The 27,560-nt window shown below is 38.2% G+C and overlaps 1 protein-coding gene and 1 pseudogene across 1 annotated transcript in view; one reads left to right on the top strand and one right to left on the bottom strand.

The window, feature by feature from the left end:
- The window catches only part of LOC148044975 (uncharacterized), a 53,779-nt pseudogene extending 52,858 nt beyond the window's left edge, over positions 1 to 921 (top strand).
- The window catches only part of GALNT14 (polypeptide N-acetylgalactosaminyltransferase 14), a 299,110-nt gene that overhangs the window by 164,082 nt on the left and 107,468 nt on the right, over positions 1 to 27,560 (bottom strand). Inside the window, exon 2 of the mRNA XM_014053318.2 lies at positions 2,959 to 3,128. Coding sequence (XP_013908793.1) covers positions 2,959 to 3,128 — 170 coding nt within the window. The remainder of the gene's footprint in view (positions 1 to 2,958; positions 3,129 to 27,560) is intronic.

Genomic DNA, 27,560 nt, shown 5'->3' with positions numbered 1-27,560 from the left:
AGAATTTAGTAATTTCTACTGTACTGATGGAGTCCTGCCTTGCACGTACTGCTAACTCTGGCTAGTTGTTGAATTTCTTCATTGTTACCATCTTGTTGGATATGAGCTTGATATAACTCAGCTATCCAAACAGAATTCAAGGAAGCATTAGGAAAAAGAGCAATTGGAACACCTATGTATATAAGACCTTATACATCTGCTTAATAGTATTCCAAGTATGTATACAAACATTATAAATAAAAATATATAGTTGAATATTCTCTAAGGAAAATAATCAAAGTATAAAATCTACTCAACGGCTGATTTTTCTCAGCAACTGAAAAATATTTGTTTTTTAAAACACCTGGATTTGTTTTTTAAAACACCTGTGACTTGGAAGGCAATATTGGTCAAGGACAAGGATCCAAATAGGCATTTTTTGTTTTTACTTTCCAAAGTTACTATATTTTTCCTGTAGTTGGAGATAACTGTCACCTGCAACTCACTGATGAAAAACATCTTGATGTTATCGATCTGTCTCCTCCTAATAGTTTACTCTTATTACATTTCCAAAGTTGGGAAAGTTTTGCTGAGCAAGAAATAATCACATCACATGCTTTGTTCATTCTCCTAATGTCAAAACATAACCATGTAGAGAAATTCAAAAGCTCTGGAGATCAAGCAAAGCAGAAGGGCTGTCTGATCATTTTAAAGAAAAGTATTGTGGAAACAATTGACACAGCAGATTCAGAGGTGAAAGATATTCAAATCACTTGGAAATATGCAAAACAGAAAATACGCAGTATAGATCAGGTGTGTCAAAGTGGTGGCCCCCAGGCCAGATACGTCATGCACAGGCCATGCCCACCTCAGCTTCGCAAAGAGAAAAATGTAGCGAAACATCAATGTGATGCCAGCCATGGTATAGATAAAACATTGTAATCAGAAAAAAAATCATCACAGATATGGAAATACATAGGGTCTGAGACCCTACCAATTTCCATGCTTTAATTTTTTTGTTGGAAAAGTCATATACATCAAGTCAAGGGAGTCGAACTATTATCCAAGGCACCTGAGGGTAGAACAAGAAGCAATGGGTGGAAACTAATCAAGGAGAGAAACAACTTAGAACTGAGGAGAAATTTCCTGACAGTTAGAACAATCAATCAGTGGAACAGCTTGCCTCCAGAAGTTGTGAATGCCCCAACACTGGAAGTCTTTAAGAAGTTGTTGGATAGCCATTTGTCTGAAGTGGGGTAGGGTTTCCTGCTTAGGCAGGGGGTTGGACTAGAAGACCTCCAAGGTCCCTTCCAACTCTGCTATTGTATTGTACCATTTCAAGTGAAACAGTAAAAGAAGGATAATTTGTTGTAACTTACTTTGTAAAAAAAATATTGTTACATTCAGAAGATATAGAGCAGAAAGCCATCCCTGATATTATTTTCAGGGAAAGTATGGAGGAATTGAAGCAAATAGTGTTCCCAAATTGTGAAATTCTCATAAACTTTTTAATAATATTGAATCCCAATGATATTCATTCAAAGAACAAAAACACTTAGAAATTATTGAGCTAAGGTAATATATGTTATGTGACTAAGATTGATCTCTTGGACAATATGACCACAACAGGGATACAATTAACTATCCTTTTTCTATTACAGATCAATAGCGTTATATTTTTATGAAGAATTAGCTTTCCCCTTTTGTGTTTTCAATGATTCATGTATGTTTAAGATACAGTCTTGTCAGATGTCCTAGAATTTGGTTAATATTGAGATGATTAAGTCTGCTGGTGTCAGATGAAAAGTAGAATCTTGGAAAAATATTCACCAAATTAGAGAAATGGTTATTAAAATGGCTAATTCAGTTCAATATAAGTATTGTCCAAAAACCACTTTTATTAACAGAGCATTTTAGATTGACAGAGCACATTTTAGTTTAACCTGATATTTTTAGTTATATTGTACCGTGTTTATTTATATATTCTAAAAGACATGTTATTTACTTATCAAGTGACAATTTTACTTGCATAAATTCACTTTATGCAATATTTACCAGAAAGCAGAAATATCACAAAAATAGAGATAATGGTAAATTCTTTTTATGCTGTTGAAGCAGTCACTTAAAAGAAAATTAACTGAATTTAAAAAATAATCAAAGAAAAAGGAAATATTAACATAAAGAGAGAAAAGCTACAAAAATAAACATTCAAGACATATTTACAAACATACATATATCAATATATTGGTGCCATGATTTATTACAGTCATCCCTAGCTGATCTATATTTATTCAGTTATTTATGAAATATATTTGCCACTCATCTCATATCCAACCACTCCAGGCAGCTTACAGCATAACTGTAAATTGATATTAATCAATTCAGTGAAATAGATGGAGCCATACCTTATGCTGTTTTTCTAATGCTGAACAGTAAAGTGCCTTCAACTGCCTGGACTGCTGTTCTCTAGGCAACATTCTGAGAAGTGGCTTGTGATTGCCTTTTTCCTATGGCTGAGAGAGAATGACTGGCCCAAAGTCACCCAGCTGACTTTATGCCTAAGACAGTACTAGAAGTCACGGTCTCCCACTTTCTAGCCTCGTCTCTTAACAACTACATCTTTTCCATCATTTTTTACAAGTCTCGTTTTATGCTCTACTAAAAATCATAACCCCCAAATGATTTGACCACACTCCTCTATTCTCTAATCACTCTTTAGAAATATTTTTTATCCTGCCTTTATTACTTTTATAAATAACTCAAAGCAGAGAACATACCCAATACCCCTCCTCCTCCTATTTTCCCATCAAGAGCCCTGTGAGTTGAGTTGGGATGACACAGCAATTGGCCCAAGGTCACCCAGCTAGCTTTCATGCCTAAGGCAGGACTAGAACTCAGTCTTCTGGTTTCTATCCTAGGGACCTAACCCTAGGGACCAATCAAGGCACGATATGCAACTAAGAAAATGGGATACCAAACCTGTGGTGCCTAGTATCATGGATGGCACGGTCACTGGGCATCCGTTCACTCTCCCGTTGGTTAAAGGCATACAATCGATAGGGATCTTCTCCGCCTTTCCATCTCCGAACACTCAGATATTTTCTTTCTTCGAATTGATCCCAAAGATCATCCCAATCAATGTCAGAATCCTGTTCATGCAGAAACATAGATTCCATAAGGAAAGTAAAAAATTGGACTGAATGGTCATGCTTTTCTTTTCTTTTTAAAAAATTTAACTTAGCTTCCTTGGACTGTTTTGAAGAAAGATAGGGTATCCTTTTTTAAAACTAAATATTTATAATATAATAATATACAAATATGACACTTATCATGTTCTTGTTAATACAGGCCATCATCATTTCAAAAATAAGATTATGCATTTGAAAATACCTATTTTTGTTTTTTTCAAATTAAAGAAAGTATGCACAGATTCATCTTGCATTGTAAGGGCCAGTCACTGTTTTGCATTCTGGCATATGCTTGTGGCTGCAAAGCAGAATGCATTATACTGATGTCTGAGGTCAACATAACTCAAATTTAATCAGCTGAAGATCGAATGCACATGAAACTGTTGAATCAATTCAGGGGACATTTTGTACATAGCCACAAAATAGGATTGGGAAAGAAATCTGTTTTTGTAACATTTTACACGACGCAGCCTAATTTCTACTTCCTAACCTAACTGCAGACCTGAATGTAATTACATTTCCATTTTTGCATCTCCAGATTTTGTGAAGATTAGGAAACATGTCACACTAAATGATATACATTTTTGTATATATTCTCATAATAACTTTTTTCTTTTCCTGTATTATGTCCAGACTATACAACACATAACCTAGAAGAAATGCAATGTATATAAAATAAAATGTAATGTGTATAAAATAATTTACAAACTAGAGATATTCACTGGGGGGGGGCAAACTATGGAAACTGCATCCTGTTATGGTAAAAGCACCTTTACTTCCATACATGTATCATAATACTGTACACATGTATGAAAGGGGAGAAGTTTGGAATACATGCATGTGACTCTGCTTTTAATGAAAGTGATGGATCCATGGATATTTCTGTCACAAATTGATAGCAAACCACTTCATTTGATAGTCTGAAATCTGTAGAATTGAACTAAAACACTTCAAAAAATCCCATTTGAGGTTTCTCAGCGCCACTTATAAAAAAAGATCAATGAAATTAGCAACTGATCCTTTCAATCCCAAAAAGTCAAAGCCATGATACAAGCCCCAAAACCACAGTAAAAAGAATCATTTATAGTTTGCATACTATAAGTATAAGAGACAAATTAATTACAGGTGATAAAAGTCCAATTTCACGTGGCTAATGTGAAGAGAAAGGAGCATTGCTTGTACAAAACCAGAGAATAAATATTAATGGTACTTTATTTCAGACCTCTATGAAAAATTACAAAGTATCACTTTAATTTCTCGGTATCTACAGTATTAAGTGGTGAACTTAAATAAATTTTTCACTGTCCTTAAACTCTGGATCCAATTCAACCTACACATCCTCTCTAGAAGCTTGCTCCTTCTAATAGCTATATTTGATTTTTCTACTTTTGTTGTTGTTGATGGTTGAGTTTACTTGATTTTCACAGCGTATCTATAAAATAGTACTACTGACACTGAGAATTTAGATGGAAAACCCCAAAAGAAAAACTTCTAATAAATCATGCTAAGGAACAGTCTTTAGCTGCACTTTTTCCTAAGTGTCTAAGCCATAGGTCCTAGCACATTCCCAGCAGCTGTTCTTAGTATACTATGTCATATTTACCCACTAAACAAACTGGCCTTTATTTATTTTTTAAAAAACCACCTTCCGTTACTAACAACACAAGTGCAGAGTTAGATATTGAAACATATGTGTGATTACCCTTATCTCCATGCTTGCAGATTGTATTTAATTATTTCTCAGATGAATTTTTATTATATCCTACCAAAGCCATGCTGATTATCAATCTGTGATCCACTTAACAGCCTCTTCTTTAAAAGCCTCAGTAAAATAATTAAAACTCATAGAAACCATCCATTGAGTCACCAAGAGTTGAAGTGACTGAATCCCTATGCAATGACTCCCAGAAACTCAACAATATTAAATAAACATAGAAGCAGATTTGATCTTAGGACTTCAGGATCAATCCCCACTTAATCATGAAGCTCTCACTTTCTGCTGATATTTCTCAACAAACTGACCTCATAGAATTGCTGTAAAAAATTAGTTTTTTAAAAAACCCAAAACAAAACCCAATTTCTTCAGGGGAACACACCATACATACACACACACAACATGCGCGCGCGCACACACACACACACACACGCGTGTGTGTGTGTGTCCCTTGAAGAAATTGCATACTATATTAGGACTTCAAGTCCTCCCTGTTTGTTTCCCACACTTTGAGCATTAATGTACAGGCATTTGAGTTCTTTGTGACAGACCCTGAATTTGCTTGCTATGTTTCCTATCTGAGTCTTTGTATTTAAAAAGAAGTCTCTTCACCCTAGATAACTCAGAATGATATGGATCTGATAGCTTAAAATTATGCAGAGACAAATCAGCAGACAGGTGGAATATTGGAAAAATGCTTTATCTCCTTGATGATCAGCACAGAATGTGTTGCAAAGGAGAAGGAACTCAATCTCCCCATCATCAGCCTATGCGTATTAGTAATCATTCAGCAATACCTATTATTATCCACACTTTATCACCACCATCATTCTCTAAATGCTAATCTGGAGGTCACTTCTAAGTTTATTTCTCTCAACAGTTATATGCTGCAGAGAATGAGTGTCTGATTCAAAGTCACCCCATGAATTCCATGGTCAAGTGGGGACTTGAAACAGAGACGCCCCAATCTATGTCTAGGATTTTAACTTCTATGTTACCTTGGCTCTGTTTATGCATTATGGTTTTTAAAGAGAAACAGATCCACAGTTCCAGTGATAGCCTCAAGTCAGGCAGAAACTTTACTTTCTCCTGTATGATTAACAATGAGTGGCTACCAGTGACGTGCGGTGAGGTTTATGGCTGGTGAGGCACTGACACAGTGGTGGGTTTAAAATTTTTTTAGACTTGTGGACTTCAACTCCCAGAATTCCACAGCCAGGCATGCTCAGTTCCTGTCAGCATTTCTTCATTCAGTAATCAGGAAAGAAAACCACTGGACTCCATTTGTTGAAATCAAGTGTACTTTTACTAATTATAAATGAACAGTTGCAAAGCTAAGCTAAATCTGGTTAATTAGGCATGAAAGCAAATAATATATTGTATAATTCATTCTCCTCCCCTTGGCATCCTGTGCACAGTCCAATCATAATTCTCCCAAATGTCAGGTGTGAGATAACTTCAAAAGGCATCACCAGGATGGAATGCTGGACAGTTGGCCTTGGCGGGAAACACTCCTCCTCCACATGCACAGTAAGGTGGTCAGTTCAGAATCTAGAAACTTCCTCCAGCACAACAATGATTCCCCTCCCAAATACCATGCCCCCCCTCCCCGTTTCAATGGCAGCTGAAGCAGTAGCAAAGCGGAGGCAAAGCGGAGGCTGACAGTTCTGATTTAAAGCGACAGTAGTTGTTTTTCTCCTTTGCGAAAGAAGTTTCCTTCTTTCTTTTTCTTCTCCCTTCCCCTCCTTCCTCCCTCTCCCTCCCTCCCCCTCTCTCAAACACACACACACACATGCACACACACACACACACACACACACACAGAAGTTGGAATGGACTATCTCTCCTACTCCCTTCCCTCTCTCCCTCACTTTCTCTCAAACGAACACACACACACACAAAGTTGGAGGGAGAGCACCAGTGAGGAGACCACAGGAGGAGGCAGGAAGCCAGTCAAAGAGCCATACTGGAGCACACATACTTTCTCCCAGCCCCGGAAGGATCCAGCCCAGCTTCACTGATTACAGGTTTGAAAAGGCAACGTGGCTCTGCCTGCAATCAAACTACACTTGGGGAGGGAGAGCACAAGCGAGCCAGAGTCCTTCCCTCCAGCCTTTGCCCAAAGCCCCGCACCAGGAGGATGAAGTTTGAATTCCTCCCCCTCCCTCCAACCCACATGTAACTTTTACAGTTGTTTCAGAGTGGATTTCAACTCTGCTCTTGCCTCAGGTCCTCTGAAGAAGCCCCACCCAAATGAGCACCCTCTACTATGAGGCAGGAGAACAGCGTGCCTCACCTACATCAGGAATTTTTAGGCTTTTAACCCTTGCTTAACTCTGCTCGAGTGATCATAAAACGCCTAAAGTAAGACTAGATGAGGCACACAGTTTTCCTGCCTCATAGTAGAGGGCGCTTTTTAAGAGGCTTTTTAAAATAGTTACGCAGAGTCATCCACGGTGAGGCAGCAACTAGCTCAGCCTGACCTCAGCTCTCACCTTTTTCCTTTTACATTTTTTTTCATGATGGGAGTGGTGAGGCTGCACATCACTGGTGGCTACCAATTGTTCCTCCTAAAAGGAAAAGTAAATTACTGCATTTGGGTCCTAGACTGAGGAGGAAACAAAACACTATTACTTTATAAGGAAAGCCAGCCTATTCCACCTATATTCAGTGCATCATAGTAATTCACATCTCACTAATAAAACTAAACAAAATACCTATCAGGTCTAGAACAGCAATATTTCTTTTATATATATATATATAGTTACAGTAACAATAGCCTGAGAGTTTTCATCTGGGATGTGGCTTGATAACTTCATATTTGTCCAGTTTTTATATCTCAACTTTATTACCAGCAATTTTGCAAAAGGCAGAAAAGCTATGACTTGTCTTCATATCCCAAGGCAAGTGTGTAATAGAAGGGATCATTTTTTGACTCATAGATTGCACACATTTGACAGCGAGAATAAATACGAACTGTCGCTATGTCATCTTCATTCTTATATCTTCCTAATTGCCTCTACTATAGTCACAGATGAAAATAATCAGGATTTGATATTAACTTGAACCAATGGTTCTAAACTGACCCACCGTCTGGATTCATCCCATTCCATTGTCTATGGAGATTCTCAATCATCCAGATCATAACTGTCCCAAAGATGCTTTTTCAAGAGGCAACTGGACTTTCTTGTTTTTCTTTGAAGACATTTAACTTCAAGAAGTTTCTTCAGCTCTGACTAGATGTTGGGGTAAGGGTTAGAAAGATTTACATTCCTTGCGGACAGCTGATCATTTGCATTCTGACAATACAGATAAACCTCCAGGTGGCCTCAACAATTCTCTAAAAGAATGGAAAAGACCAGCTGTCTGCAAGGAGTATAAATCTTTCCATTCCCCAACATCTAGTCAGAGCTGAAGAAACTTCTTGGATGAGAAGCTAAATGTCTTCAAAGAAAAACAAGAAAGTCCAGTTGCCTCTTGGAAAAAAGCCAGGGGACACCTATCCCATTAATAATATTATTAAAACCATTCACTTTTTAGGCCATTCCACTCTTTTGGGATACCTATTCTAGGAGATGACCAGGGTGAGCACAAGGGAGGGGTCCAACACATCATAAATCACAAGGTTCTACACGCCTGCAAGAGATCTAAGTCCAGCCCACCTTGAATGCCTCTCTTATCTCCCACTCATTTCTCTTAACAGCCAGTTGGTCAGATTCTTGCAGAGAATTTAAATTTACAATAAATCTTTATGATCATTTGACTGCCTGAATCTCCTGATTTTCCCAGCGCTTGACATTAATCTGACCAACCAGCTGTTAAGAGAAATGAGTAGGCGATAAGAGAGGCATTCAAGTTGGGCTGGACTTAGATCTCTTGTGGGCATGCAGAGACTCATGACATGATACGTTTGATCATCCCTCAGTCTCGCCTGGTCATCTCCTCCATTTATAAGCAGAAGGATCACATACAACATATCTGCTAGCCTTTGGTAATATTGTATAAATACCAGAGTTGATTCTTGTTTTAACACATCTTGTAAAACACAATTTATCAGTGAAGTAGAAAACCAACAGAAGTTGCATCAAGTGAATCCTGAAAATGCTTAAGGTTCATAGAATTTATGAAACCTGTAGACATTAGACACCATATTTTTTTCAAGCAACTGTCAGCACAAAACTAAAACATTTATTTTTAAGTGGCCACAATCCTGCCAAAGGTAAACACATCATATATTTCCATTTATTTTAATAACAAAGTTAAATGTGGCTTAATTCCCATTAATCAATTCAGTTTTCAAATGCTTAACTTGGAATTAATTGTAACTAATGTTTTACCATACATTTTAGCTATCTTGTTAATGTTGCTATTTGCACTGTATTGCTTTGGGAAGACCCGTGTTTGCTACAAAGAATATAAACTTTGCAAGCAAAAATAAATAAAAGCACATCTATTTAAAAGAGCAAATATTTCTAGCTGGTATGCCAAAGGAAAGATCAAAATTCAAACAAAGAGTTAAACTAACACACCAATCATATACAGGCTTGATGAATTAGTCAATCTTTTTGAAGGGCAAAATATAATGGTAATTCAATACTTATTTCTGTGTGTGCTCCAATGTATGCTTCTTCACACTTGTGTTTCAAGGAAACAAAGTAAGAAAAACTACAAATTATTTATTTAATGTGTTTATTAAGTTTATATCTTACCTTTCTCCAGTTCAAAGGGGCACGTGTGTGCGCACACACTCATACATACACACCTTGTTCCCTTCTCCTGTTTTTTTCTTACAGCCACACTCTATGTGGTAAGTTCTTCCAAAGCCACTCTTGAACTTAGGTTTTTATGTTCCTAGTCCATGACATAACCACTAAACCACATATGACATTCCTAAAAGTACATTTCAACTTATTTGCCTCTGTCAAATAACTTACAGGTTAATCTTCACGGAATAATTTGGTGGAATAGAAGAGCTAACTCAATATAGGAGTTTGTATTCGATGACTTTCAGATAACCCAGCAAATTGCTATGATTGGCTTGAACTCATAATTGTCATTCAAACCAACACACAGCTTAACTGTTCCTTGACTACTGATATCAGGAAAGGTACAATTATATATTGAAGCGAGTAATCCTTTCTCTCCATCTAGGACAGCAGATCAGTTATGGATTACTGGATAAGATCTTCATTATAACATTTTCACCGTGTATTATGTCTTCTTTCTCTCAAGTTGAATTCTGCCTGGGGGACTTATTTAACCGCTGTGCAGAAATCCAAATGTAATTTAAGATAATCTATCTCATGTTAAGTTCCATATTAGCATGCACCAGAGAAGGATCAAGCCAATATTCTATTTCCCTTTTTACTTGCCTTCTACAAAGTTCTTATCTCAAAGTATTCATTTTCTCTCATGTATTTCCAATATATTTTTTTCATAGAAACCAGACCATTTTTTTCAATGCTGCAGTTTAATAGGCAGTATTAATTATGTAAAGCAGTGAATTAATAAGGAATTTGGGGAATCAGGAACAGCCTCAGTAAAGGAGAAGGGAAAATCTTTACCATTCCAAAGGAACAATCAGTTTCACCAGCTGTCAGAATTAAAATAAAAATACACTTTGCAATAACTCACTTATGTACAGTCAGACAAATTAAACAGAGATTTTGCTACTCAAAATTAATCATTTTGAACAGCAATATTATATTTCTGTTCAAAGCATAAAACTAAATTTTGAATTAAGGAATGTGATGTGCTCGCACAGCCAAGTACATTAGCTCCCATTTTCTTCAAATGGGAGAATTCACACTATAAATAGACTACAACACAACTTTAAGCAAAGATCTTAATGTGACTACGAGAGTTCTAGATTATCTCACACTCAAGCCTACAGAGAGAAAAAACACTTTTTACTTTCCTAAGACTGAGTGTTATTCTTCGCTAAATGGTTCATCCATTTCTTCTAGGTTATATATTTTTTTATTAACTTAAAAGGTTATGCCTTTTAAAACCTATATCTCATAAACGTTTAAGAATATTCATGTACTTGTAAAGTTGTACCCATAAGGAATTGTATCTCACTTGTAACTCAGAAATGAAACATAAGCTGTTTCACCTTTTACAAGCCAGATTCTGCACAATTGTGGAAATTCAACAGTATTCCAAAACAAAAATTTTAGCCAGAACAATAAAGCTGAAGATATCTAAAGTAATGTGTTTATTAATCACATTTATATCTTCCCAAAAATATAAATTGACTCTCAGAGGTGCACAAAATGGAACTAACAATACAGGATAATAAAAATCAGAAAAAGTTTACAACCATAAAGGGATGAAGGGAGAAATGCACTTGTAGACTTGCAAGATTCTGTTAATATAATCTTACAATAAAGAAGAAATAGCAGCCAGATGCAAACTCCAAAGCTTGCACTCAATCCGGATAAGACCGAGTGGCTGGTGTGTTTCCTTCCCACTAATTGGCCAAGTTTTCCATCTCTCAGGCTGGGGGGTCAAACAGTACGCCCCTCAGACAGGGTTCGCAATTTGGGAGTCCTCCTGGACCCACAGCTGACTTTTGAACACCACTTGTCGGCTGTGACCAGGGGGGCATTTGCCCAGGTTCGCCTGGTGCACCAGTTGCGTCCCTACCTGAACCGGGAGGCCCTCACAACAGTCACTCGTGCCCTTGTGACCTCAAGACTGGACTACTGCAACGTGCTCTACATGGGGCAGCCCTTGAAGAGCATTCGGAGACTTCAGCTTGTCCAGAATGCAGCCGCGCGAGCGATCGTGGGTGCACCTCGGTTCACCCACGTTACACCTATCCTCCGCGAGCTGCACTGGCTGCCTATTGGTCTTCGGATACGCTTCAAGGCGCTAATCGTCACTTATAAAGCCCTTCATGGTATTGGACCTGGGTACTTGAGAGACCGCCTGCTGCCAATTACCTCCAATAGACCAATCAGATCCCACAGATTAGGCCTCCTCCGAATTCCATCCGCTGGCCAATGCCGACTGGCGACCACCCGGAGGAGAGCCTTCTCTGTGGCTGCTCCGGCCCTCTGGAACAAGCTCCCCGTGGAGATTCGAACCCTCACCACCCTCCAGGCCTTCCGCAAAGCCCTTAAAACCTGGCTGTTCCGACAGGCCTGGGGCTAATGAGCTCTTGTCCCCCCTCGAATGGTATGGTTGTTGTGTGCTTTTAAATTGTGTATTGTTCTGTTCATCTTTTTTATTCCTTATTTGTACCCCCCCCCCTGACTTGGATTGTGAGCCGCCCTGAGTCCCCTTTGGGGAAAAGGGCGGCATAGAAATATAATAAATTCAATTCAATTCAATTCCAAAGGATAGTTCTTGCTCAAAAGCAAAAGAGATGCCTACAAAAGAGCCACTGGACAACCCCCCTGCCAATACAGTGCAAGAGAAGTAAGAGCACTTTGCTCTTCTTACCACCCCATAGATTAGGTCTGAACATAAACTTATACCCTTGCTCAGTCAAATTCAGTCTTCATTTTCCTCCATCTACATTCCCATAATTTGAAGTCATAGCTGAATATTCAGTTTAGAGATCCCTTCTACTTAAAACTATCTAACAGCAATAATGTTTCCAAGCAAGGAGACAAATGAAAACACAATAGAGCTATCACTCATTGCTAAGCCTTGGAAGACAAGGTTTGGATTTCATATTAATTTAATGTCTTCACTTTAAAAAAATGTTAAATCTTACAAGAATTCTGCTTGAGCAATACCTGCTCCTAAATTTACTTATGAATCTTCACTCCTGTATGTGTTTCAGGGAACCAGGGCAAGGTCGTCTCAGGTCGTACTAGTACAGAACATAGCTTTAAAAAGCTCTCTGCAAACGTTCATAAACAGAATGTAAGAACTATATCCTTCTTCAAACTAACACGTCTTTCAGATAAACTTATGCTTCACTGCATGCACCTATTCCCAGATGTTATCAGCAGATACAACACATGTCAGGTTCATATTACATCTCTCAGATTGGTAGTAAAATCCAATACAGGTAGGGCTTTAAAACAATAAACTACAGAGCTTTGCTACCTCTTGTTATAAATAAGAAATTTAGTACTATGGGAGCAACATTTCTCTGCATCCATTATTATGTGCACACACTTTTTTCTCTCTCTAGAAAATCAGTTCAGCTTTATGGGGATGTATTCATGTAGAAAAATTAAGTCAGCTGGCGAAATTAAATGTGTGAATGTAGCAATCACATAAAAGTCAGCTGTAATTTCCTTGATTGTGAGATAGCATTTTGAGAAGAGAAGTGTATGCACACCACAAAGGCATTTTATGTGAATTTAATATTGATTGCAAGTTGCTGGGTACTAATCTATTCATCTGTTCATTTTGCATATGTGTCTATCAATCAGTAGTATTAGCAGAAAAAGTGGTAGTAGTGATGTTGCTACTTCCACATATAAAATCATAGAACTGTAGAATTGGAACGAACCATAAGCATTATATAATCCGATCCTTTGTAGCGGACAAGAACACCATCCTTGAGAAGTAACGGTCTACCGTCCCCTTATAAACATCCACAGATGATGAACCCACATTCACCATAGGCTGACTGTTCTACGATTGAACAGATCTTATTATTGGGAACTTTCCCCCTAAATTTAAATGAAACCTAGCTGGCTACATTTTATATCCATTATTTCAGATTTTAGTTTCTGCACCAATGGAAAACTATCTCCTAATCATATTTGTTTATTCATTCATCATATTTATATGGCCACCCATCTCACAAGCAAATAATTCTGGGTGGCATACAACAAAGCTAGAAATACATACAAACAAATATATGTTCCCTGTAGCTTCTTTATCCTCTGAGGCAGCTGATATCTGTCAGGCAAGTCCTTGATTCACAACTCCTGTTCAAGGAACAAACAGTAGTCCTGGCTAAGTGGGCCTTTGCACAACTTTATAATGTATACCAGTTTCTCCCATTCCTGGATCAAGGGGTTTTACGCATGGTCATCTATGCCCTGATCACCTCACACCGCAATGCACATGGGACTCCCCTTGAGAAATATCCAGCAATTTCAGCTGGTATAAAATGCAGAGGTATTGGCTGTTGCATGTGTTTTAGGTAGAGCATATACTACACCTCTGCTATGCAAGCTGCATTGATTATCAATTTATCTATGGGTTTAATTGAAGATGCTGATGTTAGGTTAGATTAGGTTTATTGGATTTATATGTTGACCTTTAAAGCCCAATAAGGCATGGGATTGGGTTATTTGAGGGATTTCATATATTCCATCAGATTCAATAGAATGGGCATGTTATGTGTATCGTCTAAAGAGATTTATTTGGCAGTACCTAGGCAGCAGGCTTTTCCTGCCATGGTGCCTATGTTATGGAATCTTCTCCCCATTCCCCAGACAGCAGGTCGGCCTCATATCTCCTAAACTCTTAAAGGTCCCTCAGGACATGGTCATGCCAGCAGGCCTGAGAAAGGGATGAGTGAATTAGCGAAGTGGGTCCTTTATTAATATTCCCCTGTTATTATTTTCTTTATTTATTTAGTTTTGCTTTAATAGTTTTTAATGCTTTTAAATAGTTTTTATACAATAATTTTGGGTAATGTTTTATATTTTTACTATTTTAATGGATTGTTGTATGCTGCCCAGAGTCCAATGAAGAATGAAAACACATTGTGTATTTACCCTGTAAAGCAACCATGACATGGGTAGCTATATAAATTTGACTAATAAACACACACACACACACAGACACACACGATTGAACCTGTTGCCTGTAGAAGCTAAAACTGACAATGATAGATGTACGTAGTTCTTCTGATGACTGAGGAATTTTGTATTTGATTACTTCTTCAATGAAAAATACAGCAAATGCATTAAAAATAACAATTTTCCTCAACAAGAAGGGAAAAACAAACTAAAAAATACATCAAACTGTCAGATTAACTATAATATGAAAAATAATTAAGAGTAATCCCCTTCAGAATGCATTAAACAGGACAAAATAAAGATTTAATGGTATAAGATTCATTATTTTACAATAGAAGCCAGTCCTGCTGAATCAGAAATTAATTTGGTGGACTGAACCCAGTTCCCTTGTCTCTGATCTCCTTTTCCCTTTTCCCTTAATTAAAAGTAAGAAGTACTGCTTTACAGGATAAATATACAATGTGTTTTCATTCTTTATTGGAAGAATCAAAACACATTGTCTAATGTTGCCATCTGTGTACTAACTCACACACACACACCTTCAAAAACGACTCCGTTTTGACATAAGATTTTTGACATCCTCCCCCAGTGGTGAAGATGCTCAGACAGCAGCTGCCTCTTCCTTTACCAATTCACTAAGTAGCTTCCACAAAAGCACCTGTGGTTTAAACTAGAAACAAATAGGAAAAAGAACAGAAAGTATCACACTGTGACAGCCCATTAAAAATTGGAATGTTCTCATATCAGTGACATGCATCTGTGTCTGCCTCTTAAATCAAGACTTTGAAGGAAACAGAGAGTGGGGGGGGGAGCAGGTCATTAGCAGTAAAGACTACAATTTTCTGGCAATTGTTAATGCTTTGTTTATATGGGTTTCCACGAATATGACATTTTAATGGCACAGTAATTGTGTGATTACAGTGCAACAAAGATTGCAATAGCAAGAATGGAGCAGCTTAGAGAAATGCCTGTTGAGGTTCTTTAGTTTTCCCAAAAGCCTGCAGATAGAATTTCCATTGGGATTGTCAACCAAGGAATACTTGGGCTTATTAATGTCTACTTTTACACCACAATATTGTCATCAAGTTTCTTTAGCCATATATGCTACAGACAGAAGTCAGATCTTTCTCTTTTCACATGTGCACAGATTGCATGTTACCACCTGATAGTTTAGGGTTTGTTCATATTATGCCTGAAAACCCAGAAGCTGGACAGCAACTAGAACTGTCAATTTTTATATTTAAGTATTAGTCAAGAAATCAAGATAGGACAGGACCTGAAATATCTCCTTTTAATTTCACACAGAAATTCATATACCTTTCAAAATTGAATTTCTCTGAATATTATAATGCAGTTCCATTAAAATAGATGCAAAATTGTGTATGTTTGTAACTAGAAAACACGAAGTGCAAATATTAAATTCAGCACTATCATTTTTAAAATGTATTTGTTCAGGAAATTGCTTAAAAATGCATACATTTACCATAATTGTAAGGTTTTCATGTCACTGCCAACACTAATGTCAACGCTGCATGAGTTCTTAAAAATTCTTTTTAAAAAAAGTATGGTCCCCAGTTCTAAAAGCATTGCTCACCCCAGTGTAAAGTGAAGAGTAATACTTTCTCTGGCTTCATTAGTACATTTTTCAGTCCAGTCAGCTATCATTTACAGATCTTAATATCCTAGTTCTAGAAGCATAAATGATATCTTTGAGTGTGCATTATGCATTCCATAATGGAATGTAGAAAGAAAAGATAGAAATGTTGGTGATTTAGCTTTTTAACATTCTTAAATACAGATATCTGAAAGAAAGTCAGCTTTTATGTATATGTGATTATATATAGAGAGGAGAGTATGTATATATGTGTGTGTATCCTTTTAATTATGTTATTAAATGTGATGCATCTATACACAAACATAGGTTACTTAGATAATTGATTACAAAATTGTAGCCACAACATCTCTTCATGGATTTGATTCACAAGTGTGATTACACATATGGCATCAGTGTGAATGCCAGCTGCCTTGCAAATTATGTTGCCATTCATCAGGAAAAGAATGTTAAAGTTCTACCTGTCAGAAGAATCCTATAAAGCAAATTCTTCATCTGCCTTTAGAGAAACTAATTTATCTTGTAAAACATAATATAGCAAACTATATAAGCCCCATTCTAAAAAAAAGTCTCCTACATTGATTTCCCTCATGCTCTTTAATTGATTCTACATTTCTCCAATTATTTCAGACTGTATTCTCGTGTACTTGAGGATGCCCAGATTCACATATACACATACACAGAAGTGCCATCTTTTGTCTATCAGTACACTGGAAAGATATCTACTTGAGCAAATTGAATCCTTTCTTTTAGGAAGAAAAGCAAAAATATGGATTAACGGGTTTCATATGCTGAACATATGTCCAACTGAGTTGGAAGTGAGAATACGTTTTTCTCATTCAACTCATCCTCCATAATTTTTTTTTATCTGAAACCTGGCAGCTTTCAGGATGCAGATGAGCAGCTTCAAAAAATGAATAGCAAACTCAAATTCTTTTCTGATTAAATATTCAAAGGTGGAAAGAAGCCATTTCAGACTTTTTTAAAAATGATGAATTCCAAATTCAAAAGATGAATTTTCTGGGAAACTAGTGATGGCACATTAAAAAGCATACCACCCTCTTATGGAGCTGCCTGAAGAAAAAAAATATTTTCCACAAAGTATGCTATCATTTCCTCATGATTTGAGCATGACTGATAGCAATTATACAGTAGTTTCCATCCTACAGAAGAATAAACAATACTGGGTCTGTTAATGATGAAGAATGTGACTTGATAATTTGATACTTATGCAAAAACTAATCACAAAACTGTGTCTCACTTATGTTGTCCATGTCATGTGGGGTACTCATTGGAGAAAAAATTATGTTTGGAAGAGTTAGCCACCACAGAACACAGTGGTCTCCTCAAAGCTGACACCAGCCAGAGCACTGAAAAACTCAAAGGAATGTAAGATTGGAAGATGTGGAAAGAGCAGACCCATAAAATCACCAAGAGTTGGACACAACTGAATAGATATTGTCATCGTCATCACAATAACTAAATTTGTCAACTTCAGTACATCCAGAGACAATCTTATCATTTCATTCTGATGTCTCAGTGAAAAAATGTCACATCTGAGGACATTTGGGGTAGATTCCCAATTCACCATGCTGGAATCAATAAATACTTCTTCTTTTTGTAAATTCAACCAAGACTTGTATTTGGAACAAAGATACTATGTTAGAACTATAGCTGTTTACAATTACCTCTCTTTGGTTTTTTTTTTCATAATGATTCTGCTCTTTTTTATGGAGGGTTTTATATTGCTTATATATCATTTTCATGTACCTTGTATATTTTCTGTAATTTCAGCTTTTATAGTATGCTTAACAATGCAGAAATACAAATAAGACGGTGATCAAAAATGCCTGTATCCTTCTTCAATTTCTTATCATTCATCAGTTAAATATGTAGCAGCATTATTATTTCAAACATAATACTACTACATGGTTAGCTGGAACCAAGTTGTTTTGTATTTTTGTCATCCCTACAAAATATTTAAACTTTCTGTATTTCTGATAATCCAAATTTACAAAAGCAAAGTTGACATATTTCTCATTAGACTCTAAAGCTAAAATGATCAGAAATATTCTGTATTCACACAGAATATTTATCTTTCCTTCTTTCTTTAACACTCTAACCCTAAGGGAAGAATTTCTTACTTGTCAACTCACAGTTGTAAATGTTGCTTGTGAAACATGGACCAGGAAACTACTGTATATTTAATATATTCATTCTAGATTATGATCCTACTTAAATTTCATTAAAATCACTTTCACAGTCCAGGTTGGAGGAAAAAATACTTATTTTACCTGTTTGCTTATATTATTTCTATCCTGCTTCTCTATGACTGTCCAAAATTAAGGAGGAATATGGGGGGGATACCTATATCAAATAGTACACTTAAAAATGATTCAAAAGTGAAGTGAATCAGACCATGTGAGAGGACTAATTTAGAATGGCTTCCATATTTTAGAAAAAAATTGTGACAATGATGATGACAATGATGCTTTAAGAAATCCATACATTAAAGCACGTGTGTCAAACTCACTTTGTCACATTGTTGTCACGTGATATATTGTGACTTTCTCCCCCTTCGGTAAAATGGGGGTGCGGTTCAGCAGCACATGATGCCTGCGGGCCGTTAGTTTGACATCCCTGCTTTAATGTATAGGTGCTTTTTAAATCAAATACATCTTTTTTTTTAGAAACTTGAAAAGGTTGGGTTTCTTTATTGAATATCAAAAAGATATTGTTTGCATACTAGTCAGAGTTTCAAAACATATTTTTTAATCATGGTTATGTTAAAATGAAATGAGTCTTCTTTGTGATTTTCCTTTCACTCATAAAGACACGGAGTGAAGGCATGACATCATCTGGTATCACCTCTGTTATATAGCATCCTACACTGTTCTCAGCTGCAAAGATGCAAACATATGCCATGCACTGATGAAAGATTATGCACCCTTTTCCCCTACACCTAAATTGAAAAACCTTTGCTCTTATAGTTGTGTTGGATGGTTTGAAGGTTGCTGGGGGTATGGGGGTGAAGGGAGAGAGACATGCAGTACAACTTTAAAAGAAGAAAGGAAGAGGCAGACAAAATTGCTTGTGCAGCCCTTGAAATTAGATTAGAAGTCTGCTATGCCTGTCTAGAAATAAAACTCAGACAGAAGAAATTTCCAGCTCCCAAGTGATTTCTCTTCTCAGTGACGTATTACATCATATCAGCTGTGCTGACAGAAATCAAATGTTAGATTCTAAATCTAAATCAGGCCTGAAAGTCAGAGGAGAGAGAGGGGCAGCAAAGTTCAGCCAATCAGTGCAAGCAAAGTTTGCTGACACATGAAATCAAGGAAGAAAGAAATTGGGTACAATGTGTAAACTATAAGGGAGACAGTTCAGTGCAGAGATTAAGGCACTGGGTTAGAAATTGGGAGATTGTGAGTTCCAGTCACACTTTAGGCTCCAAACCAGCTGGCTGACCTTGAGCCATTATTCTGTCTCAGACTTAAGAAGGATCCAATGGTAAACTACTTCCAAAATCTTGCCAAGAAAACTGCAAGGACTTGTCCAGGCAGTCAGGACTGACCTAAAGCATTTAAAAAAAGGTGGGGATGGCTTTAGGAAGCTGTCCATATCTAGGTCAGTATAAAGGACCGGGTGCTACAACGAAAAGAACCTCTGAACACAAACCAGATATTCTTCATCTTCACATGCCACCTTTCTCTGACACTGAAATGGTTGTGCTTTGATTTATTGCACATTCTCAATGTTGCATTGAGTCGCTGTCATTTGTTATTTATCCTTGATACCCCATTATAAATGTCACCACAAATGCACCTGCCATTCTACCTTTGTAGCTTCCTTCCTAATTATTACAGCTACAGCTTAGCAAAATGGCCATAAACAGCCTATCAACAAACCATCATGTATTCTGGCCATCTGGAAGAGTCATTCTCTAAGGCAGATTTCCTGAGGTACAAAATTACCTTGATGCAATTCCTCAGATAAATTCTCTCCCTCCATTCCCCCAACTTTTCCTAATATGAAGCATATTTTTTCTATCATTCAAGAATGTTGAAATTAAGGCACAATCTTGCAGCAGAATTCTAGCCATGCCTTTTATACAAGTGGGATTTCAATATCATCCACCTTCCTGGTCTAACTGTAGAACTGTCATCCGGGGCCATCATGGCATTTAAAGGGCTTATCCTTTGAAGAAAACCATTTGACTGAGTGCCAAGATATTCCTGAGATTATAAAGATAGTAAAACAGGCAGATAATTCAAGATTGTCAGTCCAATCCCACGTGGAAGCCATAGGTTCATTTTACACATACACGGAATAGGACAGAAATATTGTTCCTAAGCATTCTAGCAATGCCATAAACAGGTCTGGAGTAACATTTCTCCTCTGGCCTTTGTAGAACATGGTTTGAAAACCATGCATGACACACACTGACATTTGCCATGCCAGGTTGCTGAACAAGAGACTGTTCCTTCTGCAAAGTCCATATACATATTGGTAGAAGAGAAATAAGATGTGGACACCAGCAAAGAAGTAACCCTAAATTGAACATTGTTCAACTGTGAGCTGGTCAAGAAGTCTGGAAGTTGCAGTCCTAATACATCTATAGAACATCTCATTTGTCAAACACTAATTTAAGAAACAGGAGTCTCCAAACTTGCTCTAACATGTAAAAAAGTATTATTGTCAGAACTTTTGGAGGATAGAAGAACAACTCACATAATCTTCATGTTAAGCCACCAATTTAATATCATGCATATGTGCCGGACTATGGGTATAATTATTCTGACCACTGGCCATCCATAATGGTGCTTTAAGATATTGTAACCTAGCTTAGTTTTATCGAAGGCTATCTATCAAACATCATGGATATGATGAAACTTCAAGTCAATTCTCATATGTTGTCATGCACAATTTTATCCATTGCACCACAACAGCTTTTCACAATACATAAAAACTGAATGCAGGAAGACTGCTTTGGATGTGTTATATTAATTGACAATAATTTTGCAGACTATTCAATAGGGAACAGAATATATATGTCACTCAAACTGGCTAGATCATTCGTTTAGTAAGTCTATCTACTGATGATTGCCTGCTTTTTAATGCCTTTAGACATTAATGTATCAATAAAAAGATAAATGTCTATCCATAAGATCAATATATAACCAGGGGGCATTCAAAGTTATGAGTTATCAGATGTTTGCGTAAGAAGTGACTAAATATTGTTCCATTAAAAGGAAGCAGGGTCGCTAATAATCAATTTTCAACTAGATTTACCATTCAAATGCCTAAGTAAATCTCAAGATAGCCCAGCCTTCCATACTGTACATAAATCAGAATTAATTTTTTGATGTTTACTTTAAAAGAGCAGTCCCCAACATTTTTGGTACCAAGGACTGGTTTCGTAGAAGACAATTTATCCATAAACTGGAGTCAGGGAGGAGATGCAACCTAGATCCCATGCAGGCACAGTTTACAATATGCTCCTATGAGAAGCTAAAGCCTGGTGATCTCAGGTGGAGCTGAGGTGGTGATGCTTGCACTGGGGAGTAGCTGCAAATAGAGATGTACTTGTTCATCTGCTGCTCATCTCCAGCTGTGCAGCCCAATTCATAACAGGTCACAGCCCATACCCTGGGAGTTGGGAACCCATTTAAAAAAAATGCACATTACAGAAAATAACATGCATCTAGACCTCATAATTAACAAGTGTTTGGAGGAGAAACAGAATCACTACATACCCATTGTTGTTAAACCATTCTAGTTCCTTTTTGAGTTATTTAAGTCATTAATTTGGTGGGGGAGTTGAGGGAACCAGCAAAAAGATAGATCTTAAATCAAGCAGAGCAGAAAAGTGAAATGAACATGCTCAATGTTTCTATAGTATATTATTTTTTTGATAATATATTTAGCAACTCTATTTGAAGCTCCCAGCAGCATACGTTCTAAGGACCTTAGGGCAGAGAAGAGTAACAAAAATGATTAGGGGACTGGAGGCTGAAACATATAAAGAACGGTTGCTGGAACTGGTTATGTCCAGATAAATGAAAAGAAGAACTAGGTAGTGTTCCAATATCTCAGAGGCCACAAAGAAGAGGGAATCAAGCTATTGCTCCAAAGCACCTGAAGGCAGGATAAGAAGCAATGGGTGGAAAATAATTAAGGAGAGAACCAACCTAGAACAAAGGAAAAATTTCCTGACAGAACAATTAATCAGTGGAATGGCTTTTCTCCAGTAGTTCTGGGTGCTCCAACACTGGAAGTTTTTAAGAAGAAAGGGATCTTGGAGTCCTAGTGGACAACCATTTAAATATGAGAAAGCAGTGTGCAGCAGCTGCCAAAAAAGCCAACACAGTTCTAGGCTGCATAAACAGAGGGATAGAATCAAGATCACATGACGTGTTAATAGTTGTCCATTCACTGCTTTCTTGAAAAGCTAAGAAGAGTCCCAGAGCTACAGGCTAGATAGTGAACTTTAAAAAAAAAGCCCTTCCAGAAAGCAGCAATGACAAGCCATTTCTGTATTATACAAAAGCAACCTCACCCCCCTCCCCACCACACAGATGCATCCATGAATTCACTAAGTGCCTAACTTCACAAAACTTAGGACTTGTTAAGTAGACTTGTTAAGTAGAAAATAACAGAGGAGTCAGGCTGCCATTTTCATCTTGTTTCTTTCCTTCCCTTAGCACACAATTTTTTGAATGGGAAATAGATGTGCTAAGCCTTAAATTTGCCCTTTCTTTGATTTCTGTAACAACTTCTGGATTCTTTATAGTCTCTTAAATCTCTAGCTTGACAACAAAAAAAGCAGAGGACTGCAGCTACCAGGTGGTATTTGGTCTATAACAGCCAATTGCTTCCTGATCTCAAATCTCATCAGCAGTCAGTTTCCTTTGTTAAGTTTACACATAATCCTATGTAATAAATAACTTGCCTCTTTGCTACTTTGCTTAGAACCCAAAGCCAGTTTCCTGAATCAGCATAAGAATCCATAACTTTGGGATCCCAGGAGATACCTGAACATGATTCTCTGTGTGACGGAGACAGAAGAATGCTAAACAGAGTTTGGCAATAATTGGTGTTTTTTCATATTTTCTACCAGCACCTGTACTAAATAATGTATAGCATCTGAAGCTTTTTCTAGTGATATACGTACATATGCAAAGCTCTAATGGCAGAGTGAAGAGAAAAAAGGCCCAAAGATATTATTGATGCTCCTGCAGCAAGCACAGGAAAGTTTCTGTTGTTTAATAATAGATGGTCAAAGCTAATCATGGGCGGGGGGGGGGGGGGGGGGGGGGGATTTATATGCAGTCTGAAACAGGAAAGGCAGTGGCCCAAGGATGCAGAGATGACAAATTCTTTCCATTGACAAAAAACTGCATTTCATTTTCAGACTTCCCTCAAGGGGAAAAGTAAGGCAGCACTAAGCTCACAATAAACTAAACAGCAATCACCAGGAACTACGAAGAGTGCCATTTTAAAAGCCCATGTTTTTATGGCACCAGTCAAAGATCAAAATTCACAATCTTTCTGTTTTGTTCCATCTTGGCAAAGAGACACCATGGGGAGGGAACATACTGACAAATTGTGCTTTATTGTGTTATTTTGGTCCTCTAGTGAACCTGGTCTTTAGAGAAGTGGATTTCAGCCAATGAGTTCCCGTGGAGTTCTGGACAGCAGCCTACCCTAAACTGATTCATAAAAGTACCACTACCATCTAGTTGGTAAAAAGTTAACCTAAAAGTAATGAATTGCTAAATGCATGTCTAGACTGAGATGGGCCAAACTTGAAAATCTGAAGATATACGATCTGGAAAATACTTTCCCAACACATCCCCTTACACATCAAGCCTTAGATCTGACTTTCCTATACAGCACTACAAAGTCGCCCTGTCTGGTTTTAACCGTATAAACACTAAAGTACAGAGAGGTTTGGAACAATAAAGCCACAATTTACTCCTACTCTTCTGATGTCTGGAATTAGAGAGTGCAATGCCTCCTCTAGGCACTGACTGGTGATTCTGCTGAACTATAATGTTTCCAACCATTTCAAAATGCCTGCTTTATAAAGTGACAAGCCACAATAAAGTTCAGCTGGATATGGAAATTGAGTATTTTGGAGACAGTATTACAGTTCTTCTCAGATGAAGAGGTTGCACTGAGAATAAAAGCTCCAGTCTTGCTGAGGAACACTCAAAACCATTATTCCCTCACCACCATAAGCACAGTAATTCAAAGCTTCTATCCACCTATGACACCACTCTGGAAGCTCCAGGTTCAATCTGTAAAACAATAAATTAGTTTTAAGATTGCTTCCTGACACATTAAGACAAATCCTCTATAATTAAAAAAGAAAAGAAGCCAATTATTATAACTTCCTGGGAAACATCAATGCCTCTTTTGGTTTTATTTGTACATTATACTGTATAATGTGCTGAATATTTAGAAGTCAGCATAAAGCAGGCTGCTGACAGAAGAAAAACTCAAATATCAAAAATTGTGCATCCTGGAAATTGGTTATCAGGGTAACAGCATGGCCTTATTATAGTTCAACTTTCCCACTGTTTCTTGTTTGAGCTTTCACCTTTTTCTGCAGTCCCAACCCTTCAGAAAAGGCAGGCACATACCCATTATATTGTTTTATTTAGTTCCCAGAACCCCATACAAAAAGCAAGTCATATCTATGCATAACCTTCCTTGATTTATTATTCTGTCAAATTTAATTACTGTGACTTTATATTTTGATTTATCCATTCCTCGATAAACCCACACACATACAAATCTTCCCTGCCCCCACCCCCCCCAATACCCCTCCAATTATGGCAAAAAGACACTTCTTGAAATCTTTATTCCCTTAATTGGATTATCATTTGTCTCCTGTGCATTTTTCACATGAGGGTCATATATTCCACCAATTTACAAAACTTGATTCAGAATAGAAAAGCTTATTGGCTGAAGAAGACACTCAACAACCACGACCCAGCTATTCCATTGTAGACGCTATAAAACAGACTCTGCTCAGATCAGAAATATTGTGTAAGTAAAAGAAAGAAGGCAATATAGAGGAGTAGCAGAGTAGCCCTTAAAAAGCCATGACAGCATGTTGTATCTTGAAAGCCAGATATACTTCATTTCAGTCCTTACTAAAATCTCCACTGCCCCAAGGAGATCACTCAGTAATAACCACAGGGTCAAGTGGAAACAAGCACTAACAGTGAAGCAGCCTTCCCCATTGCTAATAATGATTTAAAGTTGAACAGAATTAGCCCTGCAACATGAGAAACAATGACGCTGGAAGACAGGCAAACAAAAACATATCTTTCAGTGCTATTCAGACCTTCTTTATACAAATAGAACTTTTCATCTATTTGCTACTAGCCTATTTCCCTTTTTCTTTTGGATTTTTATTTATGAGATTTAAAAATTCAATCAAGAGGTATAAAAAACATTTTAAAAGGAAAAAATGTAAAAAGCAAACAAAATATTTAAAAAGATTTTAAAAAGCAAAAAAAAATACGAAACAGATTTATAAGCATTAGGAAACTGAGTAAGAAATTCCAAAATAACATTACATCTGTATGTTAAAATATCTTTGATCAGTTTGTATCTTTTAATTAATATTAGGTGAGTTTACATGTAGTAATTGATGACAATTATTCACTATTATAATAAGGATGTATTCTTGAGATTGAAACATACATACCCTAGCTTACTTGCTCTGGAATATCATCCCTCACCTAAAGTGAGGTTAGCTCCATCCCTGTTAGGCTTTCAGAAGGCCCTGAAAATATGGGTCTTTCAGTAACCTTGTTACTATACAAGGAGCCTGTAAAGTTTCCGAAGAGAAAGTGTGGGAGGAGTAACCATTGGGTATTAACCTAATCTTGATTGCCTATTGGAGATTGAGGAAGTCTTTGGAAGCCACACCTCCTGCTGGTCCGGTGGCTAGCCACTTTTAACCTCAATCTCGGCCTAATTGGAGCGATTTTCCTGCTCTCCTTTCCATCTGAGATTCAGGAGTTTTTTTACTCTCAAGAAAAGCCTCAGCAAGGGATTTCAATTTAAATTGACCTCACCTGCCTTCTGCTGTGCTCCAGCTGCTCATCAAGCCTCGGCTTGCCAGAGCGCGCGATTAGAAGCCTGCAGGGCCACCCGTTTTTCCCAAAGGGGGTGGAGGCCCCAGGAAGGGCCAGGATCACAGAAAAACTTACAGACAAAGATCGGAGGAGCCCAGGGAAGCCGGAGAACCCAGAACCCTTCCAGGATTGCAAAGAGGCTTCCACCGGAGGAAGGAAGGAGACTCCAGACGGCACCAGCTGCCTCCATTTTGGATTGTCGCCATTTTAGGAGCACGTGGGAGTGTGTAAACAGTGTTCCGACACTGAAAGCACTCACAAGGCCGTAGGAAGCCCGAAGAGGCTTCCTTTCTGCTCTGCCCCGCCGGTGATCCGGGGGGAAATTCAGGGCCTTGCCTGCCGGCAGCAGCAGAGCCTGCAAGCAATCAGAGAGAGGCGGAGCCTATCCCTAGGAAGGGAATTTATTTCAGCCGGCTGCAGAAGGAGCACGTGGGTGAGCAACAAACCGTGAGTAATGGCAGAGGCAACTAGGAGCAAAAACTCTAGGCCCAGAGCCCCGGGGGGTGCGGATCCAGAGGAAGGGTCCTCTAGGGCGATTTCCCCTGCTCCCAGAGGCAGATCCCCATCTAGGAGGGACAAAGCCAGGGCACCCAGGAATCCATCCCCCAGGAGGGAAACCAGAGCAACCAAGGCCTCGGCCAGGGACTACAGGGCAACCATCAGCCCTTCCCCCCCCAGATCTCGCTCCCCACGCAGGGCCTCTGCCCGGGCTGTACGCAGATCTCCATCCCCAGCCTCTCCAGGGAGATCTCTGAGAAGGCATAGCTCTATTTCTCCTCCTCTCTCCCCTGCTCCCCTACTGGATTCGAGAGCGGATCCCTTTGGCCGCAGAGCAGCCAGCCCAGCCCGGCCTTGCCTAGCACCTCTATCCCCTGAACCCAGGGAATATTCCCAACCACCAGAGCTTCAGCCTCAGCTGCCTGATCTAACCAGCAGCTTTCAAGACATGTTTGCCAGAGCGTTGGCCCAGGTTATGGCTTCTAGCTTAACTCAGCAGCCACAGGCTCCCAGAAGCAGGGCCCCCCAGGATCCCCCCAGAGGGCTGAGCGATCGCCCTAGCACCTCGGCTGCAAGGGAAGCCAGGTCTCCCTCCCCATCCACGGCTAGTGAGGCATCCGACCTCGAGGAAGGGGAACTAAAGGATGTGGGGTTTTCGGAGGATGAGGTCCCCCAGGGGGAGGAGGATTC

Source organism: Thamnophis sirtalis, unplaced genomic scaffold (genome assembly GCF_051295495.1).
Source record: "Thamnophis sirtalis isolate CommonGarterSnake01/CBP01778 unplaced genomic scaffold, rThaSir2_p1.2 scaffold_6, whole genome shotgun sequence".
In the NCBI taxonomy this organism is placed as follows: Eukaryota; Metazoa; Chordata; class Lepidosauria; order Squamata; family Natricidae; genus Thamnophis; species Thamnophis sirtalis.
The sequence above is the reverse complement of the archived record's forward strand: the minus strand, read 5'-3'. Positions and strand labels throughout refer to the sequence as shown.